This window comes from Vanessa atalanta, chromosome 14, assembly GCF_905147765.1.
Source record: "Vanessa atalanta chromosome 14, ilVanAtal1.2, whole genome shotgun sequence".
Classification (NCBI taxonomy): Eukaryota; Metazoa; Arthropoda; class Insecta; order Lepidoptera; family Nymphalidae; genus Vanessa; species Vanessa atalanta.
Window position 1 is genome coordinate 4,478,608 of NC_061884.1, and position 27,020 is coordinate 4,505,627.

The following is a 27,020-nucleotide window of genomic DNA, read 5'->3' on the forward strand; positions in this document are numbered from 1 at the left end:
GGTTCCATACATCAACAACAGCTTTCAAAATTCTTTGAACGGGACTTCCATAAAAATCTTTTGTTTCACCGTTTTCTTCAGTATTGAGATCATTGCAGTGGCAAGCTGGAGGCTTAACTGTGACCATAGCCTTTTTCTTATGACCACTCCTTTTCGCTAGCTTTTTACACAAATTAGTTAAATTATCCGTTCTAGTTAGATGCTGCTGGAATCTCGGTTCCATAAATTTTTCACGAGACACAAACACCCATTCACTTTCGAAAACGTATTCGTTTATGGAATCACTACGAAAATTTCTTATAGTCGTCAATGCAAATACTCCTTCGGTAACCAGCTCCGGAGCATTCTGCACTTCGGATACTATCTTCTTATTTTCTTTCGAATTTATTTTTTTCAACGAAGGCTGAGTTTTGCAGGATTTAATCTCAGACTGCTTCACGGACTTTCCTCGGAACAACTTTTTGAACCACCTCATGGCCGATCACTCTGCGGTTACGTCCCGCTTGCACGAAAGATTTAAAGCGATGATTTCTCATTCAAACAACGTTAGTCGCGTTGCAAATACGAGCGTCGGCTAACGACTGCGCGTTTGATAGCGTCGTAAGTAATTCACGGCACGCGCAGACCTTTACCCTTTAATCATAATTAATTATTTACTCAGCTAATATATTTATTGATAACAGATGTGCGCTGCGGCCTCATTGTTTGTATATTCGTTCTGATTGATTTTAAAATAATGATGCGGAATGAGCAATTAAAATGTTATCGCTACGAGAACTCGCTCGGACGGCGGTGACAATTATATTCTGTAGTATTCAACTTAATAACAGGACATGACAATATTAACTATAATGAAAACTTTCACACTCATAAATGTCACTGCTTCAAATCTGCTTTATACTAGATCGTGATAATCTTTATTCGTACATAAATCGTAAAATCGCTATAAACAAGTCATAGTCTATTAGCGTTCTAAATACAGCGTAGTATATTACTGATAATTACAATGATATAAATTTTAAGCATTGTATTTATAAGTTCGAGCTATATTTATCTCGTTTTAATTACAATGCAGGTATTTGTATTTCGATACACAAGTTTTTGGTGTCAATGACTAAAGTATCTAAAACGTTTTTTTGTGGCAACAATGTAAATAATTGTTTTAAATTACGTATTTTCCGCCATCGTGCAGCTAATTATAGTATTAGAAATGATACTTGAATACTATAGAAATTATGTAGGTTTAGTGATGGATCCCGAAATAGATCAAGACTATATAGATAAGGCTTTAAAATCGACACTTAAAACTTAAGTGCGTTATTGTTACTTACAATTCAGTTACGATAAAGGAATATATTATTATGGTTATATTAACATTTGTACGAGTACAAATTAAAAAATGTTACCTTTATTATTTAATAAAGTAACAAAGGCCAGCGAGTGAGCCAGTGTAATCACAGGCACAAGGGACATAACATCTTAGTTCCTGATATTGGTGGCGCATAAGTGATGTAAGGAATGGTTAATATTTCTTACAGCGCCTTTGTCTATGGGCGGTGGTGACCACTTACCATCAGGTGGTCCATATGCTCGTCCGCCAACCAATGCCATAAAAAAAGGCATCGGAGCTACTTTTTGTGAACCCTGCATATTATTGTGACCTCCAACATTATTCTGACGTTTCTGGAGTTCCACATCCTTTAGTCAATTTGATGGTTTAACGTTCGCCTCGTGTACGATATAGTGTACCTATTGACTTTATTGTTTCCTGAAGACAAATAGAACCGTCTACTGTTTTGTTTTCCAAAAACCAAGGAAATTAAACAGATAAAAATAGTTGGTTCTCGATTTAATCTCTGATCTAATATAAATAGAATTTCTGCCTAAAATGATGTCCTCATGATTATTATCTGAGCCTTACACCACAATAAACCATTTCATGAGTAACCTATTATCTGTCACAGTCCTGTCTCATCCCATAGTTTATTTTGATGCATTAATATGATTTTTCTGGTTACAAGCTATTCTTACCTAGTAGAGGATCTAGCCTGTCCCGGAAGCTCTTAGCTCGCGTGACTGCCGTTGGCCCTCGGCGTGGTATTGGTGATTCCCACTCACACGGTTCATCCTAGAGGAAAAAAAACAGTAATTCATGTATAACATATGTATATTACACGACATACCTATTTTATATTAGTATAAGCTAGGCTCAAGACGGATTACAGTGACATTTATTATCTTGGTATTAGAAAGTTATGGGTGTTTTTTATTATTTTTTAGATAGCTGATCGCCCTCATCGATAGAAAAAAGTAAAGGAGGGCTTAGCCCAGTAATGGAACATTTCCACCAAAAAAACGACGCCGGACGCGAAGTTGAAATTTCTAGTTACACTTTGTGGTACAAACTGTTTCTTGTGAACATTTCAAAAAACTGTGACTACTATTGAGTTAAAGGTTTCCTTATAAAATGGTGGTGGTGGTTTATACAAACCCGTCTGGATATGCCTTCCCTGTCCTATCTATATGTGATGAGTGGACACCTATCACATATTCTACCGCCAAACAGCAACATGATGAGTAATATTGTTGTATTGAGGTTTGAAGGTCACAAGGGATAATATTTCCTGAGGTTGATGGTGATGAAAAGAACGGTTAATTTTTCTTGACCACTTACCATCTTGATGTCATTTCGTCCAATGTCTTTATTTTTACTAATATTATATTCATTTGTACTAATATTTATCTAGAGAGTTCATTTCTTATTTTTAATGTGGCTATTAAATTACTTACGGCATCATAGTTCTGCTGGACGTTTGTAGGTGGTATAAGTCCATCCCATTGCGAACTGTCCCATGGCTCAGAGAAGACCGTGCCATCGTCACTTGCCTGTTAAATAATGTATTTTTTTAATGTAATAGTTATCAATGGTTTTTTCCATTTAATTTATTTTATAATAAGAGTGTAATAAATTCAAGTTTTTCTTCACATAAAATCGATTAAACTAAATCTTAATCATAATAATTTACTTACGATTTTATTCGTAATTTTTTTTTTGCAAAATATACAATTAAGTTTTACTATTATGTCAGTATAAACATATATTGAATTAAGTTAAAGCGAACAATAAAATAGTAGTAGTTTTAGTATGTGCAACTAATTACAAGTGACCGATTTAAATTATTTAGGTAAGAACCTTTTACTAACGATTCGAATATCAAATTAACTGTCTCTCAAGACGTCTAAAGAAGTTAAAAAAATAGTATGAAGTTCGAATAACTTACTTGTTCAGATAATGGTCTAAGATCGTGAACGTTATCATAACACGACGCGCGCGGTGGAGAACGCACCTCTTCCGGCAGCGCTGCCGGCTCTGCGTTCAAACGTAGCTCCGGGAATCTAAACAATTTATCAAACAATTACTTACTTATAATTACTTTAATAAAACTTTTGCTACATATACTTATAATTTAAAATAATATTATGCTTTATTTCTTAATGAAAATTTAAAAGTACTTTGATTGTAGACAGAAGAACTAAGTTTTTCTATTGAGTCTACTATGAAACTAGTTCACCGGGATCGGCAAACAGAGAGGCATATTTTTGGCCATCAAGTCTTTAATTCAAGACAAAGATCTTCATATATATCACACGTGCAGTGCGGTGAACGATATGTTTATATAATATCTGTGGGATAACGATCTGGCCAAGTCGTCCTTCATACCAGGATAATATAACTTGCATTAGAATTGGCAATTTATATTATCCTGATATGAAGGTTTAGGTCTTATAATCTTATCTTACTTTGATTAGCTTAAAGATACAGATGGGTTGTTTACTATTGATTAAAAAACGTATGTAATTAATAACTTTAAAAATAATCAAGATTCACGACTAGAACATGGATATGTATTCGTAGGCGGTATAGGTAGGTACGCGGTAGATGTAACACGCAAGGTTTCCAGATTTAGTTTGTAAGTTTCAACGCAATTAAATGAATATTTAAAACCCCTTTTCTATTCTACACTATGATCGATTTAATGAAAGTATTTTATTTTTCAAAGTTGATTAAGTAATTAAACATTGAAACATGCAAACTTTTTTTATGTATAATATAAGGAGGGTGTTGTTAATTACCGCTGTGCGACTACTTGGTGTACAGTCAAATGTTGCACCCCGTCGTCCACTCCACTCAACCGGCTCTCTTGCTCGACGAGTGAAGGGAATGTCCCACTCTCGCTATTTGAGCACTCGTCATTCTTATCTAGAAATATAATAAAACCTTTATACTGTTTTGAAATTTTATGAAATTAATATTATAAATACGAATAGTATATTAATCAGTACAAATGAAAGTCACAGAATAAAAAAATATTCCAGTCGAAAAAAAAAATTATGCCTTGAACAAATTCGAATACCTATTATAAATAGAAAAAAAGGAATGTAGTAATTATTTAACAAGTAAATTTAAACATCATGCACACCACATACAACCAAAGTTAAAATTATAACAGACTTACTGATGAATTGCCAACTGGAATCAACGGCCCAAGTGTGTTCGTTCCTGCCGCTGGGCGGCTTGGCAGCCACACGTGGCGGCTCCACCGCCTTCATCTTGGGCTTGCACCTTAATGACACCAGATTATCTACTGACGTTGAAGTGTTTGGAGAAGACGCTGAAAACATCAAAAAGGTAAATAATATTTACCTATAGAAGCTATGGCCAGTAAATTGGCAATGACCGATGTATTAAGCTTTTATTGATCACAATGACAATCAAGAATTTGTATTGATACTGTTATACAATGTTTTTTTTTATGATGGTTAGGTTAGGTTATGGTAGGTGGTTGGACAAATGGGTCACCTGATGGCAAGTAGTCACCACCACCCATAGACATTGTCGCTGTAAGAAATATTTACCATACATTGCCAATGCACTATCAACCTTGGGAACTAAGACTGTATGTCCCTTGTGCCTGTAGTTAATACACTACATTACATCATTTACCCTTCACATCGAAACACAACAATCTAAGAGTTTCGGTTTGGTGGTAGAACATCTTATTAGACGGTGGTACCTAACCAGACGGGCTTACACAGAGCCAAGTAAAAAATTTTGTTTTCTATCAGTAGATGGTATAAAAGCAAATATATGCCTAATATAAATAGTATTATGAAAATTAGGATATTTACGTGAAAGTTCTTCGATACTATGCATATCTCGAAGAGGATAATAAGGATGATTTTGAGATGGTGGCTCCGAATATCTCTGTGAGAGGTTCACAGCAGATCTTAATAACTTTCGTCGTTGTACGGGAAGTAGAGCGGCCTGGAAACAATAATATTGTAACGAACAAACCTTTACAATAAATTTTATTTTTTAAAAAGTTGATCAATATTCACTTACTTCTTTAATTGCATCTACAGGATCAGCATAAAAAGGGCTGCCTGCGTGCTCTTTCTCAGAGTCATCACGTTTAATATAGTCGTCCTCCATTTTAACCGTTTCCATACTCTCTATGTTATGATTTTCTCTTATTTTCAAAGTAGCTTCAATCTCTTCGGTTAATTTCTTATTCATATTCATAACAATATTAAGCTTGTCAGGTCGCTTTGCTACGACGTCACCCTTACTGTTTGTAGTTGCTATAATTTCGTTGGAACCGTTAAAGCTTTTTTTAAGAGAATTGTCTGAGAGATTTCGTTTTTCATTCAGACTTTCCACTGAATTGAGCAGAATCATGTTTTCTTTTTCTACTATTGACTGAGTGCTCTTTGCTGCGTTCAGTTTTGCTAAAATTCGAAAAGGTGCATTCAAAAATATCATTTTGTACAATTTATATTCATCATTTACTTTTCAAGATAAGAAATTGCAATTGATAATATTTATTTCAAATAAAGGTACTAATTTTTTCACTATCATTTATAATTATTCAAATCAATATTTTTACTCACGCAGTGTATCCGGCAGAAGATCCGGTCTCTTACTTTTCATGAGACCACTATTTATATTATTATTATCATTTTCAGACTTAAGTGGTTTAAATGTTGAACAGTTATTACTTTCTGGTCCCCAAATATCTTCATAATCACTTACTTTATCCATCAAAGAACTTCTGTAATATACCCCCGGTGATTCAAGGATATCTGATTCCTAGAATAATATGTGTTATATAAATATACTATTCTGTTGCATGGAATTTTATTAAAAAGTAAACTTATTTGTAATTACAATTACTTTTGGTTATAATTTTTGGTAAACGTTTTTTCAGTTTATTATTTTATAATGTTGGTGTTTATATGTGCCATGCTGTTAACATGTATGGTTTTGCAGTTTGACTATATGCGATATTTTATGTATATATGTATGTATCATAATACGCATGCTTGTGGCTTTTAAAAATGCAACGATAAATGGCAATTTATACAGCAAATTGGAGCGCCAATATACAACAAATTAACCGATAACCCTACCTGATAATGTCTGGACTCCTTGCGCATGGAGTGTTTACTCCTCCTCGATCGACCAGAAGGCGTAGAGCTTGTAGTATTAGTATTGGGAGTTAATACTTTTTCTCTATCTTTACCGGTCATAGGTGACGTTATAGAATTATTTGAAGTAGGAGAAAAAACATTTTTATTTGATATAGGTGAGCTTCGGGAAACAGGAGAAAAAACTTCACTTTTATTAGTCTGACTTATTGGTGAGAATATTCCACTTTTAGATGAAATAGTATCATTAGATACTGGTGAATTGATTTGACTTGTCGGAGAAAAAATGCCACTGGTGACAGAATTGGTCCCATTTGGAGATACTAATTGATTAGAAGGGAAGGGAACACTTGATTTTGTCAAAGTATTTGCTATGGGATCGACCGATTCAGAGGTATTCGTCTGAGACTGAGATTCTAGCGGAGATCCAGCTTCGGTGTTATTTTGTTCAATGATCTGCCTTTTAAAGCTGCCGTGTAAACTAGCTGACATTGTACTTATACATTCTCCTTCTGGTGTCAGACGGTGCATCATATTCTATATAAGAACAGTAATAATTTTAGTGAAAATTTGTACAATATATTTATGGGTTAGAAACAAAAACATTGAGCAAATAGGCTTTAATATATTTACAACAAAAATGAAAAAAAAAAACATGCAAATCTTTGTATGCAAGCCATGCTGTATTATTGAAAACTTCTCACCTGCAGTTCTCCGTTAGAGTCAGTTAAGCTTTTCGCTCCGTCCATAATGCTGAACATAGCATCAGAACTATTATTATTTAGGCTATTAGACGCAAGCGTTAGTTGCAACCGGTCACTTTGAATGCTTTCGTTAATTTGATGATTGTGTATTTGTGTATTATTTACACTAAAAGTAACTGTTGTCGTGACAATTATATTCCCACTCGTAGCTTTGTTAATTGGACTAAAAGCTTCTGATTTAGGGGACAAGGATATCTTTGGAAAAGGTGGTTTCGCCCATCGGGGAGGAGGAGGCGGCGGAGTCGTTTTAACGTTATTGGAATGAGTCGGGGAATGTGGCGCGTTTGTAGTAGGAAATGTGTGAGGATGAGTTATATGCGCCTGAAAATATTTATCGAACTTGTTAATACTTATTTTAAAGATAATAAATAAAGCAGTTAATTTTTGTATAATTTTAAAATACTTACAGTACTGGATATTAGATTTAAAGTATTTGGTGGGGTTGGTCGCGGTGCTCTGACAAATGTTCCAGTCGGTTTAGCTGGTGGTGATGGGGCAGTTCTACCTTTAAACGTACTTAGGCTCTGGCTTTGACTCGGTGGGGAGCCCGAAGTGTCTACGGGTGACATTTTTAAAATTACATTCTGATCCTTATCTGGGCTTAAAATTTGCTCTCGAGAGTTTGCCACTGTACCTTAAAACATAAGAATATTTTCATTAAAACATTTACTGAGATTAATTATGTATATGACTTCTTGAAATAACGTTTGTTAAGATGAATCTACTATCCTCGCGCAAAACAAAACGGTCTTAAGTCGATAGGTTTATATTTCATTAAATAAATTGTTAACAAATAAATGAATTAAATATAACAAGTTGTAAATGTTTTAAAATGTACTAACTTGCATTAAAACTGCTAAGACTAGATCCAGTATCTGATGGTGTGACAGCCATTGGTATTGCTCCATTAGCCAGCTGACTGGGTGAGAGTAGGTTATTCGGGTTATTTTTTGGATTGGCCATTGGATAGCCCCAAAACTCTTGCCCAAGCAAAGCAAGAGAACTTAACTGGTGACGACTCTTTGCTTCTCGAAGCGGCCTTGGCAACTGAAGTTGCACTGGTAGCTCATCGCTGCAATCATTGTAAAATATAATAACAATATTATGTACCTATTTAAACTAAAACTAGGCAGGGCTACATAAAGAAAATATATTTTTTTACCAATATTCAGTAAGATAATAAAACAAAGCTTGAATAATGTTTCAATAAAATATTTAAATAGCTCACCAGCATTGAGAATAATGTGCGATCAGTTCAGGTATATTGTCGAAGCGATTGTGTGAAGTTTCGAGACCAATGCGGCCGCTCGATGCTTGTATCAGATAGTGCTCTATATACGGCCCTTTATCTGCGGGCAGCCGGACGCTGATCGCCATCGTGTCAGGCTGACTCGATTGGCGAACTACAAAGTTCTGAAAAATAATTTAAATTTGTCTTATTAGAAAATATGATCTTGACCCTTAGTTAGATAACTCATTCAGTATAAACTTGGATTACATTTTAAATTACTATTACTTATACTATTAACGATTTGTTAATTGTAATAATAATAATGTTTAACTTCATCGTATACGTACACAGATAATTTCGATTAGCAATTGAGATTGATAAAAGGAAGTGATAGTCTCTATAAATTTTCTTATGCACTTACTCCTTCTTCTTTTCCTTGTAAAAGATGAAAGGCACCAGCACGCTGAATTCCCGGAAGAAACCAGACCGGGTGTGTTCTGATTAGCCTTTCCAGCAAACCGATGTCGCATGGTGGCTGCTCTTCTGACTCAGATCCTGAAGATCCCACTGAGGAACAATCCCCTTTGGCCCCTTCTCCGTCTGATGATAGACTCTCTCGACTCTAAAAATAAGTAAAACATTTAATTAAACCACTGTCAAAACGAATCAAAAAACTCATATAAAATATTTTTTTTTATTAGAGATTTTTTTTTATTATAGATCATTGAATTGTTGGCAATAGTTATATATCGCTTATTGATTTTAAGTCAATATTATTTTAAAATCAATAAGCAATAATACGATTACAAAAATATCTTGTTAGATTTCAAAGATTAGGCCAAATATTTGCAAGAATTTGTAAATAACAATAGTATGTCTCACTTGCTGGTCGTATTATATGGTATCACAGTTGCGTTCGGAAACATGAGTCACCCGATGAGGAATTTTTTACCAAACCAAATTTGCTATGTAAGACATTACATATTTATATAAAACTTTTTTAAGTGAATATAATTATTTTTTTTCTTTCATAAGATAACTAAATAGAACTTATTTTAAACTGAATCTAACAAAAGTCGGTAAGGAAATTGCGTACTCGTTTAAATAATTGCCATCGAATTAATGCCAAAATATAGTAGCTGACAAAAATAAAAGAAACAACTTCTGTCTGGAATATTTTTTACTAAAGACTGGCTTTGTACATATTAAACCAAGTGCTCGCTTCGTGACGACGCATCCAAATATGTAATAATATTATCCGCACACTAACAAAGCCTACAGAAGCGCAGCAAAAGAATAATCCTTTATTCTTGTGTCTCATTAGTATCAGAGTGCAGAACGAAACATTACGCTAATTGCTTTTGTAGCTTTTATTAAGCCATCTCATAAGAGGTTCTGTACCATCCCAATATCGCCTAATGCAATGCACTTCTAAAATATTGTACTATATATAGTATAGTATATAGTATTATCTGTTCAAGCAATTGTATATTTTCTCTCAAGTTCATAAGGCGCAAATTGCTTGGTCATATTAATTGGTGTATGTGTTGAGATTAATTGTCTACGTGATGATTTATATGTGCATTATTATGATCTATGTGTAATTTATGAGGTTTTAATTAAACTAATTTTCTAATGAAGAAATGATGAATTACTAATATAAACGACGGTTATAACTTTTTAATTGTAACAGTACGCTGATTATATTAAATAAGAGAATACTTATGAAATTTTAATATATAATAAATAATAGAATAATGAATAGATTTAGACATGGCAATTTTTAAAAACTTATGCTCTTGTTTATGTGAAAATATAATTAGTAATAAACAAAGAGTAAGATAAGATGTCCCAAATAATACTTCGGGCAAAACGCCAAATTCCCGGCAACTAGATAGTGTCGTAAGCCGGGAATTAGGTTCTACTTCGCAGACTTCCTACATTTTCTTTTGATTGCCACAGTTATATATGGTACCACAGACCAGGATTAAACTTATCCGTTTGAATTGAAATACTTCTAATGGAACTATACTTTTATCGAAAATATGTTATAAACATATACGATGTAATAAAATATAATATGGAATTTAGGATCTAGTTTTTTTTAATCTTTCTTATTTCTTACGTTCAAATTTAAAGGAAACTTACATTAATTATGAGTAAGGACTTTCAACCTTATTTTACCTACATTTACGAAATGACTTCAACGTGAATTTAAGTACATTTGGTATGCGAAATGTAAAGACGTCTGGGAATGAACGAGTAAATTAACTAATTAATTTACCTAGACATCAAAGTTTCTATGTATATGGGTTACTTTCATGAATAAGTAATTGCTGCAAGATAATTTGAATTCATTTATAAATGTTATCATAAAAACAATGTACATGGATATCTTCGAAACTGTTTTATTCGTCCGTAGATAATATTCAAAGACGTCTTCGCCAAAATGTATTACAATTTTCTTTACACCACATACACTAAAAACGATGGAAGCAATTTAATATATTTCAGCATATTCTCGTATATTGTATAGTTTATCCCTATGTTATTTATTTTATCAATTTAATAAAGTACACAATTCTTTATTGTTATAGATGGGTACACATTAAAGAAAATTTCTCGTTCGCATCTAATAGCTAGCTTATAAAGCTTCAAACCTCGAGGTGTTGACTTTTGTTTTTTATCAAGCAATTTTTTAGTAGAAGTTTTTAGTAGCCGTTTGAAAGTTAGGTGTGTTTACGTTCCCGTACCTTCGAAAACACGTAAATCCAGTGGTCCTGTGTTTAAACTCTTTCCACCTATATTGGATCGCCGCCGCATCATATAAAAATAGTTGTAGAGGTTTGGTTATCATGTGTTAGGCAAAAAAAGTAGCCTATATTTCTTGGAGTTCAAGTTTGCTTCATACATAATTTCATCAAATTCGATTCAGTGGTTTGGCAGTAACAGAGCGATAGACAGACCGAGTTACTTACACATTTATAATAGTAAGTATAGATGAAACTGTATATGCGCACACATTTGTGTACTATCCTATCGCAAGTCTTTATCGAGAATGGTCATCGTAGTCAGGTCAACAAAAATGATCAGGAGGATATCATCAAGCAATTAAAAAACTTTATAATTAAAACAAACTCGCAATTCATCGTGCGAACTGTCACGGCGTCTAATTGAGACAAAGCCGCCTGCACAACATTGCATATTAAATGGTGTTGTTTGAAATTTAAATCGCAAACATTTGTAACAATTAGTGGGTAAGTAGAGAACGCAATGTAATGCGCCTTAATGAAATGACTTCATTAAACAGATGACGAATGTTTATATTAGTATAATCAAATCGTGTTTTTGATAGAAATTTAATGAGCATATATGTAAAATAATAATTTGTTTAATCAGAATTTAATATGTAAGTTTAATTATATGTTTATTATACGGAGTTTTTACTGTTGTGTGTATGCGGAAATGAGTAATACAAATGTCTATAATAATCGTTATAAAAGTATAGCAACAGTCAGTATATGTCCCCGTTGGCAGCTCTTAGAGAGTCAAGATGGTGGTATTACAGCAGCGTAGCATATAACATCTAAACCTTCTTGTCAAAACATCTCACAGGCTGTAACTATTCTTTATATAATTATAATTTTTCTTTACATTAAATTAATATGAAGTTTAAAAGGTCGTTGACTCGAATAGACGTAATATTTACTTCTCATTATTTATAAACTTCGTAGAGAAAAGAAAGTAAGTATAAAACTATAACTAGTTCTGCCTAGTTGGAACACGTCGAGATACCTTTTCACCGCAGGGTCAACGATTTATACATAGCTCTTTTAAAGCTTAAGTTTTATTTAAATATTTTCAGGTTTATTTTAGGCTCAGACAGTGATGGTTAAGGTCTATAGAATGTAAACTTGCGGTTCAGTTGAGAAATGATTCTAAGTACAAAAAAATAAGGTTCATAATTGATTAAAAAGTGGAATCAGACATCAGCTCGAGCGAAATAAAACTGGTTGCTTAAAAATGCTAGCGGCTGCTAGTAACTTTTTCCACGAAATTGTAATAGAGGAAAGAGTGTGTTAGCAAAAAAAAAATTAATAAAGTTAAAACTGAATTAGTGAAGTGATTTAGATTAGAGAAATGTTTTTTCTTATAATGGCAGGTAAATAAAGACATTTATTCTTTATACTTAATGATATGCTAGTTGAGATTTATTGAATCTTTATAAAAACAGGTAGAGGGATAATTGTTCAGTAAAGCCACAATATTTTTCTCCTCTGTTTGTCAAACGAGTTTATGCTTTTTTAACTAATGACGACCTTGGTGGCTTTATCAATAAAATATATTGGAAATAAGATTAGAAAAAAATATGCTCGAAACATTTGTAATTTCAGTAGCTAGGGCTAGTCTCTAACACATTCTAAGTCATATAATTATGTTTTCCTAAAACTTTCAGATATAATAATATATAAAAATTTCGAACCGCTGGCCGAACTTGTATAAGAGTTATACTATTTTCCCTTGAGATATGTATTTTTTATGAACCTCATTTATTAACTATAGACAGATCAAAACATTTATCCCAGAAACTTCATATGATGTAATAATGTTTAAGCTCTCACGAAAGAGAAAAAGAAAACATTATTGCAGTTTATAGTACGGAACTGTAAAACGTTTAATATTAAATCCACGAGCTATTATGTACGGTGTAAAGGCCTCCCGTAATGAGAGGATTTGGAGCGAAACACGAAGCTACTCCAGCAGATATATGTGTATATGAACACTGCAGCCGGTTTTAATATTCGGTAACGATGTTTGCTTTTAAGAATTTATTAAAAATATAATTTCAAAAGATGAATATAAATAGAACAAATAAAATTATTTTATAAGATTTCAAAGTTAGACGAGTACGTACACCTGAAGGTTAAAGGTACAAACTTAGATAAGTAGGCGTTATACTGATTTTCACATTTCCGTTTCATTTGTGTTTTTGATTCATTTCGTCGAAATGAAATATTGTGATGGAACATGTACAAGACGGATCGAATTGGTCTATTTTCTAAAACTACACTCTTTCTCAGCTATAGCTCTAGAGAGGAAAACACAGCCCAGCAATGGAAAAATTTAGATTCAACAATAAAGTCATTATAAAAGGCAAATTTATATTGAAAACCAAACATAGAGAACAGCATTTTTATTTTATTTTTGAACCAGCAATCTTCGCGGGAACACCCACTAATCAAAATGACTTTAGTAAAGTTCATCACAATCGCATCAATGCTTAAAACAGAGAACGCATAGACAATTAAAATATATTTTTAATTACATACATTTTTATTATTATCACAATAAATCAAATGATTATTTGTTTATACATAAAAAAACAATTTCAGTTATTAAAAAATTGAGCTAGCGAAGTTAAAACTAAGCGGTAAACCCGATACCGACCACAGACTGCAAAATAAATAAAAATCGTATCAGCCGGTGTTATAGGTCTGTAAATTAATGGTCTGTGGCAAATAAACGATACAGTTCCGACATCTGCACACGGTGAACTGCAGGTTGAATATCAAATTTTAAATATACATAATATTATTAACTTTTCAAAAAGGATTGCAAAAAGGATGTCGGAAGATAAAATATGCACAAAGATTATTTTTAATGAAGCCGTATTTTTTAATAATAATATTGAAATACGTATTTAAAAGAAGTTCGTGTTATGTCTTTTAGTTATACATTGTTATAATATAGCAATGATTTTTTTTTTTTATTAAGGTATCACCAACCCACTGGTATTCTGTTCTGTGTTCAAATGGTAAAATTCAATTGATTTCACGATTAACTGTACATAATTAAACAATTATCATTAAAAAATATAAAAACAATATAACGAGATACTAATTGCTATTATTTAAAAGGCAATAGCCAAAAATTAATATGCAACAATTTGCGGTATTTAAATGCCAGTGTTACAAGCCGAAATCGCGACAATCTGGCGGGAAAATTAATTTTGCAATCGGTAACAATAATGGCTTTCGCGATAGCGCCATGAATCATACAACAATGGTCTCGGCACCCGTAGCGGAGAGGTGTTAACAAAGGTAGCTCGTCCAGGCTTATATTGCAGCTTCTCCAGTGTGAACATAGATTTATTAGGAAAGTTGGATACCAATTAGTTTTGTATAGCGTTAAATGACGGCGTAATATTCGCGTCACATTCATTTTTTTAAATTGTTGACTCCTATTGTTACAAAAGGGTATAATATTGTAGATTTTTTTTATATACCATTGTAGATATTATTGATCATACGCATAAAAAGAGGGTGATGATTTTTTTTCCAAGACAAATAATACGATCTGTCTGTGACTAAATACTGAAGTCACTACATATTTTAATACATTATAAAATACCAGTAAAAAAGTTTGTATTCAACATACTATACGTAAAGGCTTTTTATTTACTTTTTGTATCAGAAACGTTTCATTTTTAAAAGGTTACATATAAGAACGTTGTCGATAATTTGACCTCGAAGTTTTAATGTTATCGCGGCTACAATTAAAAAATAAAAATAAGATACAGATGTGCTTGAAGATCATATGTGTAAGTTTACTTGTAACTACATGTACAATAGCTACATTTAAAGGGCCATATTAAAAACGAAAACGTATTAACATGGCTATTTCCCCAGAACTTAATAGAGATACAAAACTCTCAAATCCACTCTCAAGTTTGTCCCCAATCTCTTAAGGATCAGCTGTGTCGGAATACGAAAAATCATAAAATGTACATCCTAGCATCGCATAACAGTTCACTTTTACTCGACTTTGGAGTGCGAAGTGGTCACACGTGCTCCTACGTTGTAAATGGGTATGTCGCTTAAGGAGTGAACGTATACCACCTGCTACCGAACTTTTAGAATGGGGTACTTTTAATTGGGTTAATAGTTACCGTTACTGTCCGTTGGAACGCTGAGAAACTTTGCCAACGATATTGAATAAGAATTTCTATGACATGACTCATATTCGATAACCTACTTGTGTTTTCTATAAATATACCGATACAAATAATTTTACATGTTATTTTTATGTTCTTGAAATATTAAGTCATAGTGAATACAATTCATTATATAAAAAAATACTTATAAATTTATCAAACGGTATTTATTATTTATGTGTTTTAGTATAGCGTAAAATGTTTTAATAAACATACCTTATATAAATCTGTATTCGATATCATATAAAAAAAAAACATGACGATAGCCGAGAATTTTAAAATAAATCCCACTAGCGATATTTATTGGAACGTACTGAGAAAATTGTCGAAGCGACCAACTTTTAACGAGCTGGAATCGAACACAGACGTCGTCGGGTAAAAAAAATATCAGACCAAACAGGATGCAAAACGCAGCGGGTCCGAGTAAAAGAGTTATAACTTCACAAACAAACTTACAGCGACCCTTTAGTTTTCTTCAAGTTCAATCAAAGAGAGCAAACAGCGTTTGTGGTCCAGGCGGGGATGCAGGGAGGCAGCGTTTGTGGGGGAAATGCAGCGGCAGATGACTCACACTGGGTGGTTAAAATCAATAAGTCGCCTCGCTGTGCGTATATGGAAATGTCAACTTTATGAGCAAACTTACATTAATTGACTTCTTTTTATAAGTTTATTGACTTAACTGATATATTTTATTATTTCAAACATACGTGCTTACGTATTACATTATTAAAAGTAAAATCATAAATATATTGTTATAAAAATGTTATTATTTTAAAATTGTAATTTTATGATATTTTTTAAGCAGTTATAGTAACTTTAACTATTATGGATCTTCGGGATCTTGGACTTATAAAGAAATATTAGTTTACGATAATATAATTTAAAAAAAACTATATTGAATTTTTTTGCATAGAAAAAAAGAAAGTTTTCAACTCGTTTTTGAGTATTAAATAAAAAAGAAAAATTAAGGCTTTGATTTGCTGTCAGTAAAAAACATATTATTGGAAGAAGTTTTAGTGAAAATAATCCTGATATTACTGTACATTCGATGAATTGACTTCAATTGCAAAAAGTGTTAATTTTTCTTATAATTTTATTAATTTTACAAAATTAGTTTATTGATATTATACATGCATGCAGCATAAACAGAAAGTGATTGTAATGTTCTGGAAACAGGTCATTAACCACAAGTGAACTGAATAGTAACGTCTTAATTAATGACTAAGTCAAAATATACTTGAATGAATAAGGTAGTGCAAAAGCCGTACTGAATTCACTAGCGCGCACTTTAGTGGTGACTCGTTTATATAATAGAATGGATTTATATTCGTATATATTTAAATACGTTCAAATATCGTGTGATGTATTTAAATCTATCACAATTCATACTAATGAACCCTTTTATAATTTTATGAATAGACAGTTTTCGTCAATTTTCATACAGGATAACTAAAAAATAATTTTAATGAATATAATAATATATAATATATAATTTAATGAATATAATAATGAAAGTTTTTTCCGGTTCTACATTGTGAACCAGTGGGCGCTTTACATATGTTTAACAGAACGATTCCAGGCTGATTATGAGCCTAATAGAATAATTTAATTTGAATTTGATAATTAAAAAAAACTAGTAATGTTATATCTTCGATATTACTTATAGGAATTATATTCCTCTCCTCAATATATTGTTAGAATAGTCTCACGTGAGTAGTCTGACAAGCCGCTTACTCAAGCAGTTAGAATCAAACTTTTACATCGCTAGGCGACCTAAGGACCATTTGGTTTAAAGATTAAATAAAAAAAAACAAACACGATAGTAAATTAGGCAAAGACAATTATAAAAATATGTATTTATTGATTTCCATATGTTGCGTTTTAGTACACATGTAATATTTCAAATTTTGACGATTATTTATAGAATGGTCGAGATATAAACGTATGCGTGTTATATTGCTTTTTAATATATACCAATCAACACATATGTAAGGACATATCGTCTCAACTTTCTCAAAATTGATGGGAGGTTATTATTGTAAGGATAATCTTTATTTAACATGTTTTTGCCATACGCAAAGGCTCCATACAATCAAAAACAGAAGGCACTCAAGTGTCACACACATACAAATCTAAACGAGAGCAAGTGTAATCATGAGTAGCCATTTTTATACTGCTTATAAGATTTATCTTTATAAGAAAATTATTTAGGAAATAATGAACTTAGGGAATATTTTATAATACTTAATATGGTTTTATTATTATCATTCTAAGTTGCTAGACTTTAATACTTATCGTACATACTTCTAGACTTATTACGTTTCATAAACAATCCTATTACGTATGATCTACATTATCGAGTCGCAGCTAAAAATCACTACGGGTAGAATTTGAGTAGATAAAGAACTTTCTAGAAGAAACTTGTGTATAGAAAATACTTTATTATTTATGAAATATCTATTTTATAAAAACATTCAAAGTGCAGATCATACGGAAAGTATTCTAGAAGTCTATTCACCGCAATTAAAACTGCAGCGCGAACCGGAAGCACTGAATCGACTTCACTGCAGTGGATGCAAATTATGGTGAGTTATTTTTTTTCCGTCAAGTCAGTCAGGGGGCGACAGCGTACACGGAAGTGACGGGGCAGACCGATAATCGTCCGCTGTTGACAATGGTGCAAATTATACAGCTTTTAACATTTCATCTCACCAAAAAGTTTTATTTATATCGCAATCCCGACAACATTTTTTTATATGTGTTAAAATAATAGCTAACAGTACCAACTTAGCAGACAATAAGGAAAAGTGATATTCAAAGTTATAATGGAGTTTTTAAGTTAGTCTGTATACAATACAAAAGCTTGTATTTTCTAATTATATTTGCGAATAGGGACAGAAGGCTCATCAAACAATAAAATACGTTAAACAAGCTACTACCACCCAATTGTTTCGGCTGAAATCAACTGTAAGCAAAGATATATTTATGCATATAATTAGAAAAATACTGTATTTTAAGAATTTGATTAACCTTGTTTGTTTATTTAGCTTATAAGGCTGAACAGCCCGCAGTCTGAGGTCTGAGTTCGAATCCTACGTTGAGCCATTAAAAAGTAATTGAATTATTCTGTCGAGGTATTGCAGTTGCAGTCCGCAGTTTTAAGTTGAGAGTCTTTAGACTCCCGTGCTTCGGAAAGTAAAGTCGTTGGCCGTACACGTGAACTCTCTCCGCTCGTAACGCAGTTTCATTGGCTTTAAATTTAATTTAATCGGCAAAAATATTCAAAATGCTCGCAATAGCCTACTTGAATAAAGTAAATTTTGTATCATTAGTAAGTGTTTACTTACAGTGTCTTCTTTGTATGACTTATAAAAATGTATTTAACAATCAAAGTCAAAGTCAAAAATCTTTATTCAATATGGTGAATACACCTGCTTATCAATATATAGTCAAAAATCTACCTCCGGTTCGGAAATTAACACCTCAGCTCTGAGAAGAACCGGCGAAAGCAACACATTGAGCTATTTTTTTTTTTTAATTTCATTTTCACATGTATAGATTTCATATTTTCATGTAAAATAATAATAAAAATTTTTTCGTTATTTGAAACGCTTGGAGGCGATCATTTCATTCACGAGGTGTGAAATCAAGTAAAAAGTCCTTAGTGTTATAATATCATTTAGCACCAACGCTCTTTAACGATTCTTTTAAATATTACAATTAAATTTTTTTTAACGTTTTCTGGGATCCTTTTGTAAAAACGTATACATTGCCCCAAAAATAGTTACTGACCCTGTGTAATCAGGTACTTAGAGTAACAAGTTTATTCTTGTCTCTAGTATTAATACAATGTACGTCACAATTTCTGGAAAAAATATTTATGTTTTTGCGTAACACTATAAAAAACAAATTGAGAAGCGACGGTCATTATTTTAATTTCTTTAAATTTACATTTTAACGAATCTTTTGGTCCCTGGTTATTTATTGCACGAATAGCCCTCTTCTGCAATACAAAAATAGTATTAATATCAGCTGCAATACCCCAGAGTAGGATGCCATAAGACATTATACTGTGGAATAACTAAAATACACTAGGCGAGCCGTATCTACATCCGTCAAAAGTCTAATTTTTTTACCGCACAGGCACAGACCCCATTGGAGCTTAGAGTCTATTGTAATACCAAGGAACTCTGTTGTTTCTAAAACATCTAATGCCCCATTTAATAGTGAATAGTGAAAAAAAAAAACATTTTTTTTCTTTTTACTATTTAACAGTAAATTATTAACACTAAGCCAATGTACTATTTCAGAGAGAGCAATTCATAATAGCTTCTAATATACGCAAAAAAGGGACGAATGGTTAATACGTGCGAATGCTTATCTGCAATTCTAAGCAATTGGAGTGTCATTTATGACCCACAAAAGACAGTTAACTGGGGACAAGGGGCACTAATCTGAGGGTTAATTGTCAATCCAATGGTCCCGTAAGTGTGGCCTAATGATTATTATTTCGTATCCCTAAATTTTGATGTTGAATAAAACATTTGTAAAAAGCAATAAAACAAAAATTACATTGAAATATTTGAGTTCAACGACCGTAGACAAGGATGTTATAATTTCTTATTGGTTTGTACATAAAGAAATACGGATTTTTTTATATAGGTAATAGTACTACTCTTAGCCAGTGCTAAAGTAATATATCTGATACAAATTTTAAGTTTTTAATGCTTTTGCTCTATAAGTCCCAACCTAAGCATACCAAACAAAAGTAAAACTAGATAGAGATAGAAGCATAGAATCTCGAATCAGAAACGATTTGTATCGAAAATACATATACATGTAGTAATGTTGTCCATAAATTCGACCTTGACACTAATACTCTGATCGTACTCAAAAAGTGCCACTTCCAAATCATATTTCCATTTTTGTAACAAAAAGGTTCTGAAAATAACAAAACTGTTGATTTCGTTATTACGATATTTCATTGCGTTAACAATTTATTAAAAATGTTCATCCAAGATTAGTCGTCGTCATTTCAGCAATGTATAAAACACGACTTATTCTCATATTTCAAAAGCGGTCGGAAGGGTCTAGAGGGCTCGAGTATAAAGCTACCTACAATTGACTGGAGTAACACCTCAAGTGCTTTTGTCGCGCGGTAAGTGTGGTGCAGGCACGTTTGTGTGTAAATATTGTCACGGCGTATCTGTTCTGTAATGGACATGATATATACTTGGAGATATTTTATTAGGTAATGCCTTTTGTGTTTTATTGAATTGTATAATGACGCAACAGATTAATTAAGTTCAATATAGAAACAAACTCGGAAACAATATCTTCTGAAGATTTTTGTAACGTTACGATGAAGTTAAGTATGGAGTCTCACAACAAATAACTCTTAATAAATAAGGTAAAACACTAATTTTAATAGAACGACGTCTAGAAGAAGTAATAAATAAAAAAAGTTCATGATTAAGCAATTTTATCACGTGTGAATTATATATTTTATATTTATTCTTACAAAAGCGCCTTTATAAATGTAAATTTAATTTCGGACGGTAAATTGGAGAGACGAAGCTACTATGTAACATAACGCTCTTAGCATTGAAATGGTAATGGAAGCGAAATTGAAGGTAAGCGAATATTCTGACAACTCATTCAATACTGCATTTCAATATGATACAAATAGACGACAAATGTATTTCGGTATTTCATACACACTGCAACAGAGTCTAAGTTAATTTTGCATGTAAATAAAGCCACCGGAACAAAATTTAAAACAAAAGTTGAATAAAGAGTTAGTAAAATTGAAACAACGCAGTGCGGTTCATTAGTAGTTTAGTTGGCTGGCACAAAGTTTCCCAAATTTTGGACTAAATTTCGTAGCGTGGAAAACGAATAACATACCTGGCTCAGACTGTCTCCTAGGCTACCGTCAGCGTCCAAGGGCCGAAATAGATGATTCGATTCTTTGAGTTCTCTTTTCTGTTTTCTATCTTGGGCTTCTTTCATCGCTTGGCTTTGTAATCTTTCAAAGAACTCGCGAGGTTTCATCGGCGGGGGCTCGTCGTCTGGCGGTGGGGGCGGAGGAGGCGGTAGCCTTGTTCGTGGTGAGCTGCGAATGAGCGATCGTTCGTCATCCTCAGTTGATCTCTCATCGTGTTCGGAGTCGGAGCTTCGACTATCGCGTCGCCTCACCCCTTGAAGATGCGGCTCAAGGAACGTTGCATTTCTGCAAATAAAATGTAAAAATAAATAACAATCAATATAAATAAACACAATTCACAACAAAACTTATAACTCATATGAAATGTTCGAGCCGAAACTTGTGGCGAATTGTCAATATATTTTGCAGCACATGTTCTGAGCGTTTACTGCAATTGCCGCCTGTTGGCACCATTATACAATCGATTCACGTGTCTATACCCGACCACCCACATGGGGTACCACTGACCAGACTAAAGGGACATTAAGTAAGATTTATTTCACCGAGCACGGCCGCTAGCGTATTAATTAAAAACCTCTACAGGGCGCGAGGATGTGAACTGGGTGCCGGCTGTGCTGGACATATTTCCCGATTACTTATTAACAGCACGTTTACTTATTTCATTTTAATAAAATTTAAATACAAAATCAGTAGAGAAATTTAATGCTATATTCAGTAGAATGTAAAAACTATCGATATAGGATATATCAACAAAACCCCATGTTCTGACCCAGTTTTATTAAGACGATGACATAGACAACAAATTAAAGAGGATCGTTCATCAATCCCGTTAGCTTAGGATCAAAAATTGTAATAACTTAGTCCTGCGATGACACGGCTGTGACACTCAATTTATTTTTGACATCAGCCGACACAAGATAACAATGTATCGGGTGATCCACAATATAAATTGCTTAAGGGTTGGGATTGTAATTATCCGTGAAGCTGATTAACGATGCAAATTGAATACATTTTTGTTATATATGTATGTAGTTAAGTAGGCGTTTGATGTGTGTGTGTGGCTGCGTCGCAAAAGCGTTCTATTATATCAGTGTGTAACTAGCCTCGTGGTTTAATTGACGCAGTCCTTTTTTTTTTTTCGCTGGAAAAACGCGTTACGCGTTTCCCCCACGTGGAAGTGGGGTGGTATGTGGGACTCGCCGGTGTCCAAGATGTTAGCGGCACACCGGAATACCCACTAAAAAACCAGCGGTACCCTCTCCGTCTTATCGGTAGGCGCCACGGGATCGCTTTCGCATGCTACCGTGAATTGACGCAGTCCTACTCCTTAGCATATATAACAGTTTTCTTGTAATCACAGATATAGGTGCTTAAGTAATAAACCTTTATGATGTGCAAAAATGACAATGTTTTATATCGTAACACTATAGAAAATCATTTGAGGTAAAATAAATATCAAATTTAACTTCAAGCCGGCCAACTTAGACTGCGCATATTTTTCTTAACTGATCTTGCTTCTCAGTATCGTCTATAAAACGTGACATATATTACTCATTTTAAATATTCATCATACTAAAATGACACCGGCTGATGAGCTCCGTTATTAATTACCAACCCGTCATTATTCTACGCCTAGTTTGCCCCAGGTGGGCTGACGAAAGCCGTAATATATTTTATTACGGCGTTAATGATTTGTGTACACTATTAGCTTTGTATGCGGTTTAGACATAAACTTGACTTTAAATGATTACACCAGTTAGCATTTAATGTATGACCATGAATAGTTATTGTGAATTATTTCAAAAAACGATACCATTCATATATATAAAATAACTGTAATAACTGTAAATAACTGTAATATTTTATTGGTGATTTGTATTAATATGTTACTATTAAAACAAATGTCAATACAAATCTCCCACATAGATAGGATGGGATAGGTCCCAGGTGCTGACGAAATTGATAATTAATCGCCGCAATCAATTAACAGCACAGGTGTCCTAGTGGCTAAAACACGTGATCACGTGAATTAAGTATCCAAAGATTGCGGGTTTAATCCCAACACTCTCTCGTCTCTTAACCGATCAACATTTCTGTGTAAACGATTATTCCAGATCCAAATCCAGAGAAGATATACAGTGTGTAAAAAATAATAATAAGTTGAACGTTTTATATATAATTAATAAAAGAAAAATAATGCCGCTTCGGACTTTTATTGACTTTTTGTTAATACACACATAAAACTTACATACGAAGTTTCTGTGTAGTCGTATGTTGCTGGCAGCGTTGGCTTGGAACGCGCATATGAATACGAAAACAAACAATGTTCCTTTTGTAATATTAGTGTGATTAGCACTCGTTTGTGACTTTAATAACATGCTCTTAGCTAATAAATACTAAACTTTATGTATAAAATTTTACATTAAATATATTAATGAATATATACAATACTAGATGTTAATCGCGGTTAAGTTCCCGTTTTAGGGGTTGGTAGTCAGGCGTTGGACATAAAAACTAAAAAGCCTATGCATTTCCTTGAGTTCAAGCTTCATACGAAATTTTATCAAATTTGGTTTAAAGATTGACCTTGAAAGGGCAATACACAAACAGATACTTAATTTCGCATTTATAATATTAGTTTATATTACGTTTTATGTATATTAAATAAATATATATACACATAATATAAAGAAAAATTTTAGAACTGAAAAAAGAAAATAACGATGTCCTCTACAAAAGGCGGACTTATGGTTAATTAACCATCTCTTATAAATAGCTACCGAAAAATACTTACAATATATATGTACCTATCTACTACAAAGGTTGTAGCTCACAAGTATCAGTTAATCTCTTTTTTACTAGGGTTGGCGAACTAATGATACATATGACGTTAAGTAGTCGAATTCTTTCAAGAACACTCAAATACAAACTATATCTTACAACATTAAGGTGAAACTTTTTTTTAATGATTTCGGTAGGCGGGCGAGCAAATAGGCCACCTGATGGTAAGTGGTCACTACCGCCCATAGACAATGGCGCTATAAGAAATATTAACTATTCCTTACATCACCAATGCGCTACAAACCTTGGAAACTAAGATGTTATGTCCCTTGTGCCTGTAGTTACACTGGCTCACTCAACCTTCAAACCGGAACACAACAATACTGAGTACTAACCGAGCAATACAATATATTATAACCCATATGCCTTTATAGGCCTTCTTAGACCTTTCTTACATTCACACAAATGATTGCTGATTAATAATAATATATAACACGAAAAATCGCGTAAGTTATAATAAAGATAAGTACATATATTACATTTTCATTCTAAAGAAATATTCATGTTGACTTTGATACTTCAGTAACATTAATTACACGCCTAATTAGGTCTCCGTTTGTGTGTACCATTATTTGTCATAGGTACCTGATGTTTTTCCTCGCTGCTTTGTTACAAAGATATTCTCTTTCCCGTATCGCTTTAGGCTGTTTGTTTATGGATGTGTTGACTCTTGTTTTGAATACGTGGCTAAAAGCAATAAAGGTGTTTTTATTTTATTTTAAGGAAAAATACATTTTTAAATTATAAAAGAATGGTAATGTATACACACATGTTATTGTCTTTGAAGGTTTTTTTATATATATTATTTGTTAATGTATATATGTAATGAAATCGGTTAAAAATAAATGTACTTCGACATTTATTTTTAAGTGTATTTTTTTAAAACAAATAGTATAATATGATTTAATAGTATAGTCGTTACTTTGATTTGAAATATAACTTTAAAATGGTCACGATAAATCAAAAAGTTAGGCAAAACAAGTTCGTGTTTCTGCTAAAACATTTCGCTTTTATCTTAATAGACGAGACAGCGAACAGATGAAGTAAGTAAACAGGTGTGCTTTGCGAAGCCGTAGGGTATTTGTTTTATTTGGAATGGTGCTGAATTGTTAAAAACTGTCGCGCATCGACGCGTGAACTCCTCTCTCTCATGAATTCATGTCACAAAGAATTAACTCGAATGAGAATGATTCAAATTTAGGAAAGAAATTGCATACCTTGGAGGTGAAAACACACAACTTTTTCAACTGAGAAATGTTTATGAAGCAAAATATTGCAGCTACAGATATCGAATGATAACCTCCATTTTTTGAAGTCGGTTAAAAATGAAGTAAATATACTATTATGTAAGCGTATCAGTTGTTTTAATAAGATCCTCTTTGCACACAATATTACGTAATTTTAATTAAATTTTAGTAGTTTTTCAAACAAGTTTTATAACAAAAATTTGATTTAAAAACTTTTAACTTAGCAATTACTTAGAAACCCGTCAAATCGAATACGAGAAAATTGGCAATATTTTGAAGTGATGATAGTTCAATTTTGTCAGGGAATTAATGCATGCGGCAATTATTTTTGAAAGTAGAACAATACGCGAAATTAACAAAAAAACACTGAACACTAGTGCCTACGTATGTTCACAGCTTTAAAATTTCCAATATACTCTAGTCCTTTGTGTATGGACAAACGTACGTATGATATACTTGTGTGTGTGTCTTACACCCACGTTACTAGCGTCAGTGAATCATACAAAATGCTTTCACTTGAATTCAAGTATCTAATGCGTTTCCGATGAAAGTGCCAAGCTGGGGTGCAGTTGACGGAGGAGCATTTTTTCGTATTTTATCATAATTAATACTACATTTAGACACTGCTTTCCAAAGATAGCCTGCGTAGTGTTTCCTCTAAATGTTCAAAGTTATGCGTTAATTATACGAAATGCAAAAATAATTGCAAATTATAATTACGTAATTATGTACTATAAATGCAGATATTTAAACGATTCAATTACAAGGCTAAAGGCGCAGACTTTCAATAACTTACCACCTACGCCCATTGATGTAAAATTTTCATTTCCTCTATAATCTAAGTATTCATACGATTGCATTACATTATAAACTTGGTTTGTACAATCCGTATATGTATAGATATATTTGTATATACTGTCCAGTTAAGCAAGTTTGAGAGTTTTGACTGAACTTGATTTTAGTAAACAATTAACCTGTCCGTTACGGATGAAGACAATATGTCGAATCGTTAAATCATTCAATAAATTCTCAGACTTACAGTATCAAATTAAATCTTTACATTCGGCGTTTTGTATCTGATAAGCTTTAATACCGGGAAGAGTCTAGGATAATTACGCTATTTACCGAATCTAACTCTAATAAAATATTTGATTTAATCCTTAAATACTAAGAGTTCTAGTAGTAACGATTTATATTTAATGAGAAATTTTATGTATCTATTCATCTCAGTTTTTCGTTGACCCAATGACGTCAGTTTAATTAATTCTAAGGTCAATTTTGAGTGCGACGTTTTCATAATTCCATTATATGATTTTATTTCTACTTTATGTACTAAGTTACGCAGTTATTTTTAGGTTTCTTAATGAATAAGATGTAAAATAATACAAGTTTTATTATTCTAATAAACCAATTAAATTCAAAATCAAGGCATAATCAATTTACACGAACTGTCCCATTCTCTGATAACTGTATTCGCTCAAGAAACCCACGCTTATGTAAATCGTAT

At 32.7% G+C, this 27,020-nt stretch overlaps 1 protein-coding gene across 6 annotated transcripts in view; it reads right to left on the minus strand.

Annotated features, from left to right (window-relative positions):
* The window catches only part of LOC125068774 (protein sprint), a 210,668-nt gene that overhangs the window by 6,607 nt on the left and 177,041 nt on the right, over nucleotides 1-27,020 (minus strand). For 5 of the 6 annotated variants that reach the window (XM_047678082.1, XM_047678080.1, XM_047678081.1 and 2 more), the window contains 15 exons: nucleotides 21,386-21,710; nucleotides 8,906-9,106; nucleotides 8,482-8,666; nucleotides 8,096-8,325; nucleotides 7,661-7,887; nucleotides 7,194-7,574; nucleotides 6,472-7,026; nucleotides 5,953-6,151; nucleotides 5,405-5,790; nucleotides 5,191-5,326; nucleotides 4,518-4,673; nucleotides 4,135-4,261; nucleotides 3,282-3,396; nucleotides 2,791-2,886; nucleotides 2,032-2,128 (listed from right to left, as the gene is read on the minus strand). In XM_047678082.1, coding sequence (XP_047534038.1) covers nucleotides 2,032-2,128; nucleotides 2,791-2,886; nucleotides 3,282-3,396; nucleotides 4,135-4,261; nucleotides 4,518-4,673; nucleotides 5,191-5,326; nucleotides 5,405-5,790; nucleotides 5,953-6,151; nucleotides 6,472-7,026; nucleotides 7,194-7,574; nucleotides 7,661-7,887; nucleotides 8,096-8,325; nucleotides 8,482-8,666; nucleotides 8,906-9,106; nucleotides 21,386-21,710 — 3,416 coding nt within the window. The remainder of the gene's footprint in view (nucleotides 1-2,031; nucleotides 2,129-2,790; nucleotides 2,887-3,281; nucleotides 3,397-4,134; nucleotides 4,262-4,517; nucleotides 4,674-5,190; nucleotides 5,327-5,404; nucleotides 5,791-5,952; nucleotides 6,152-6,471; nucleotides 7,027-7,193; nucleotides 7,575-7,660; nucleotides 7,888-8,095; nucleotides 8,326-8,481; nucleotides 8,667-8,905; nucleotides 9,107-21,385; nucleotides 21,711-27,020) is intronic. The other variant, XM_047678083.1, reaches the window with a different exon arrangement.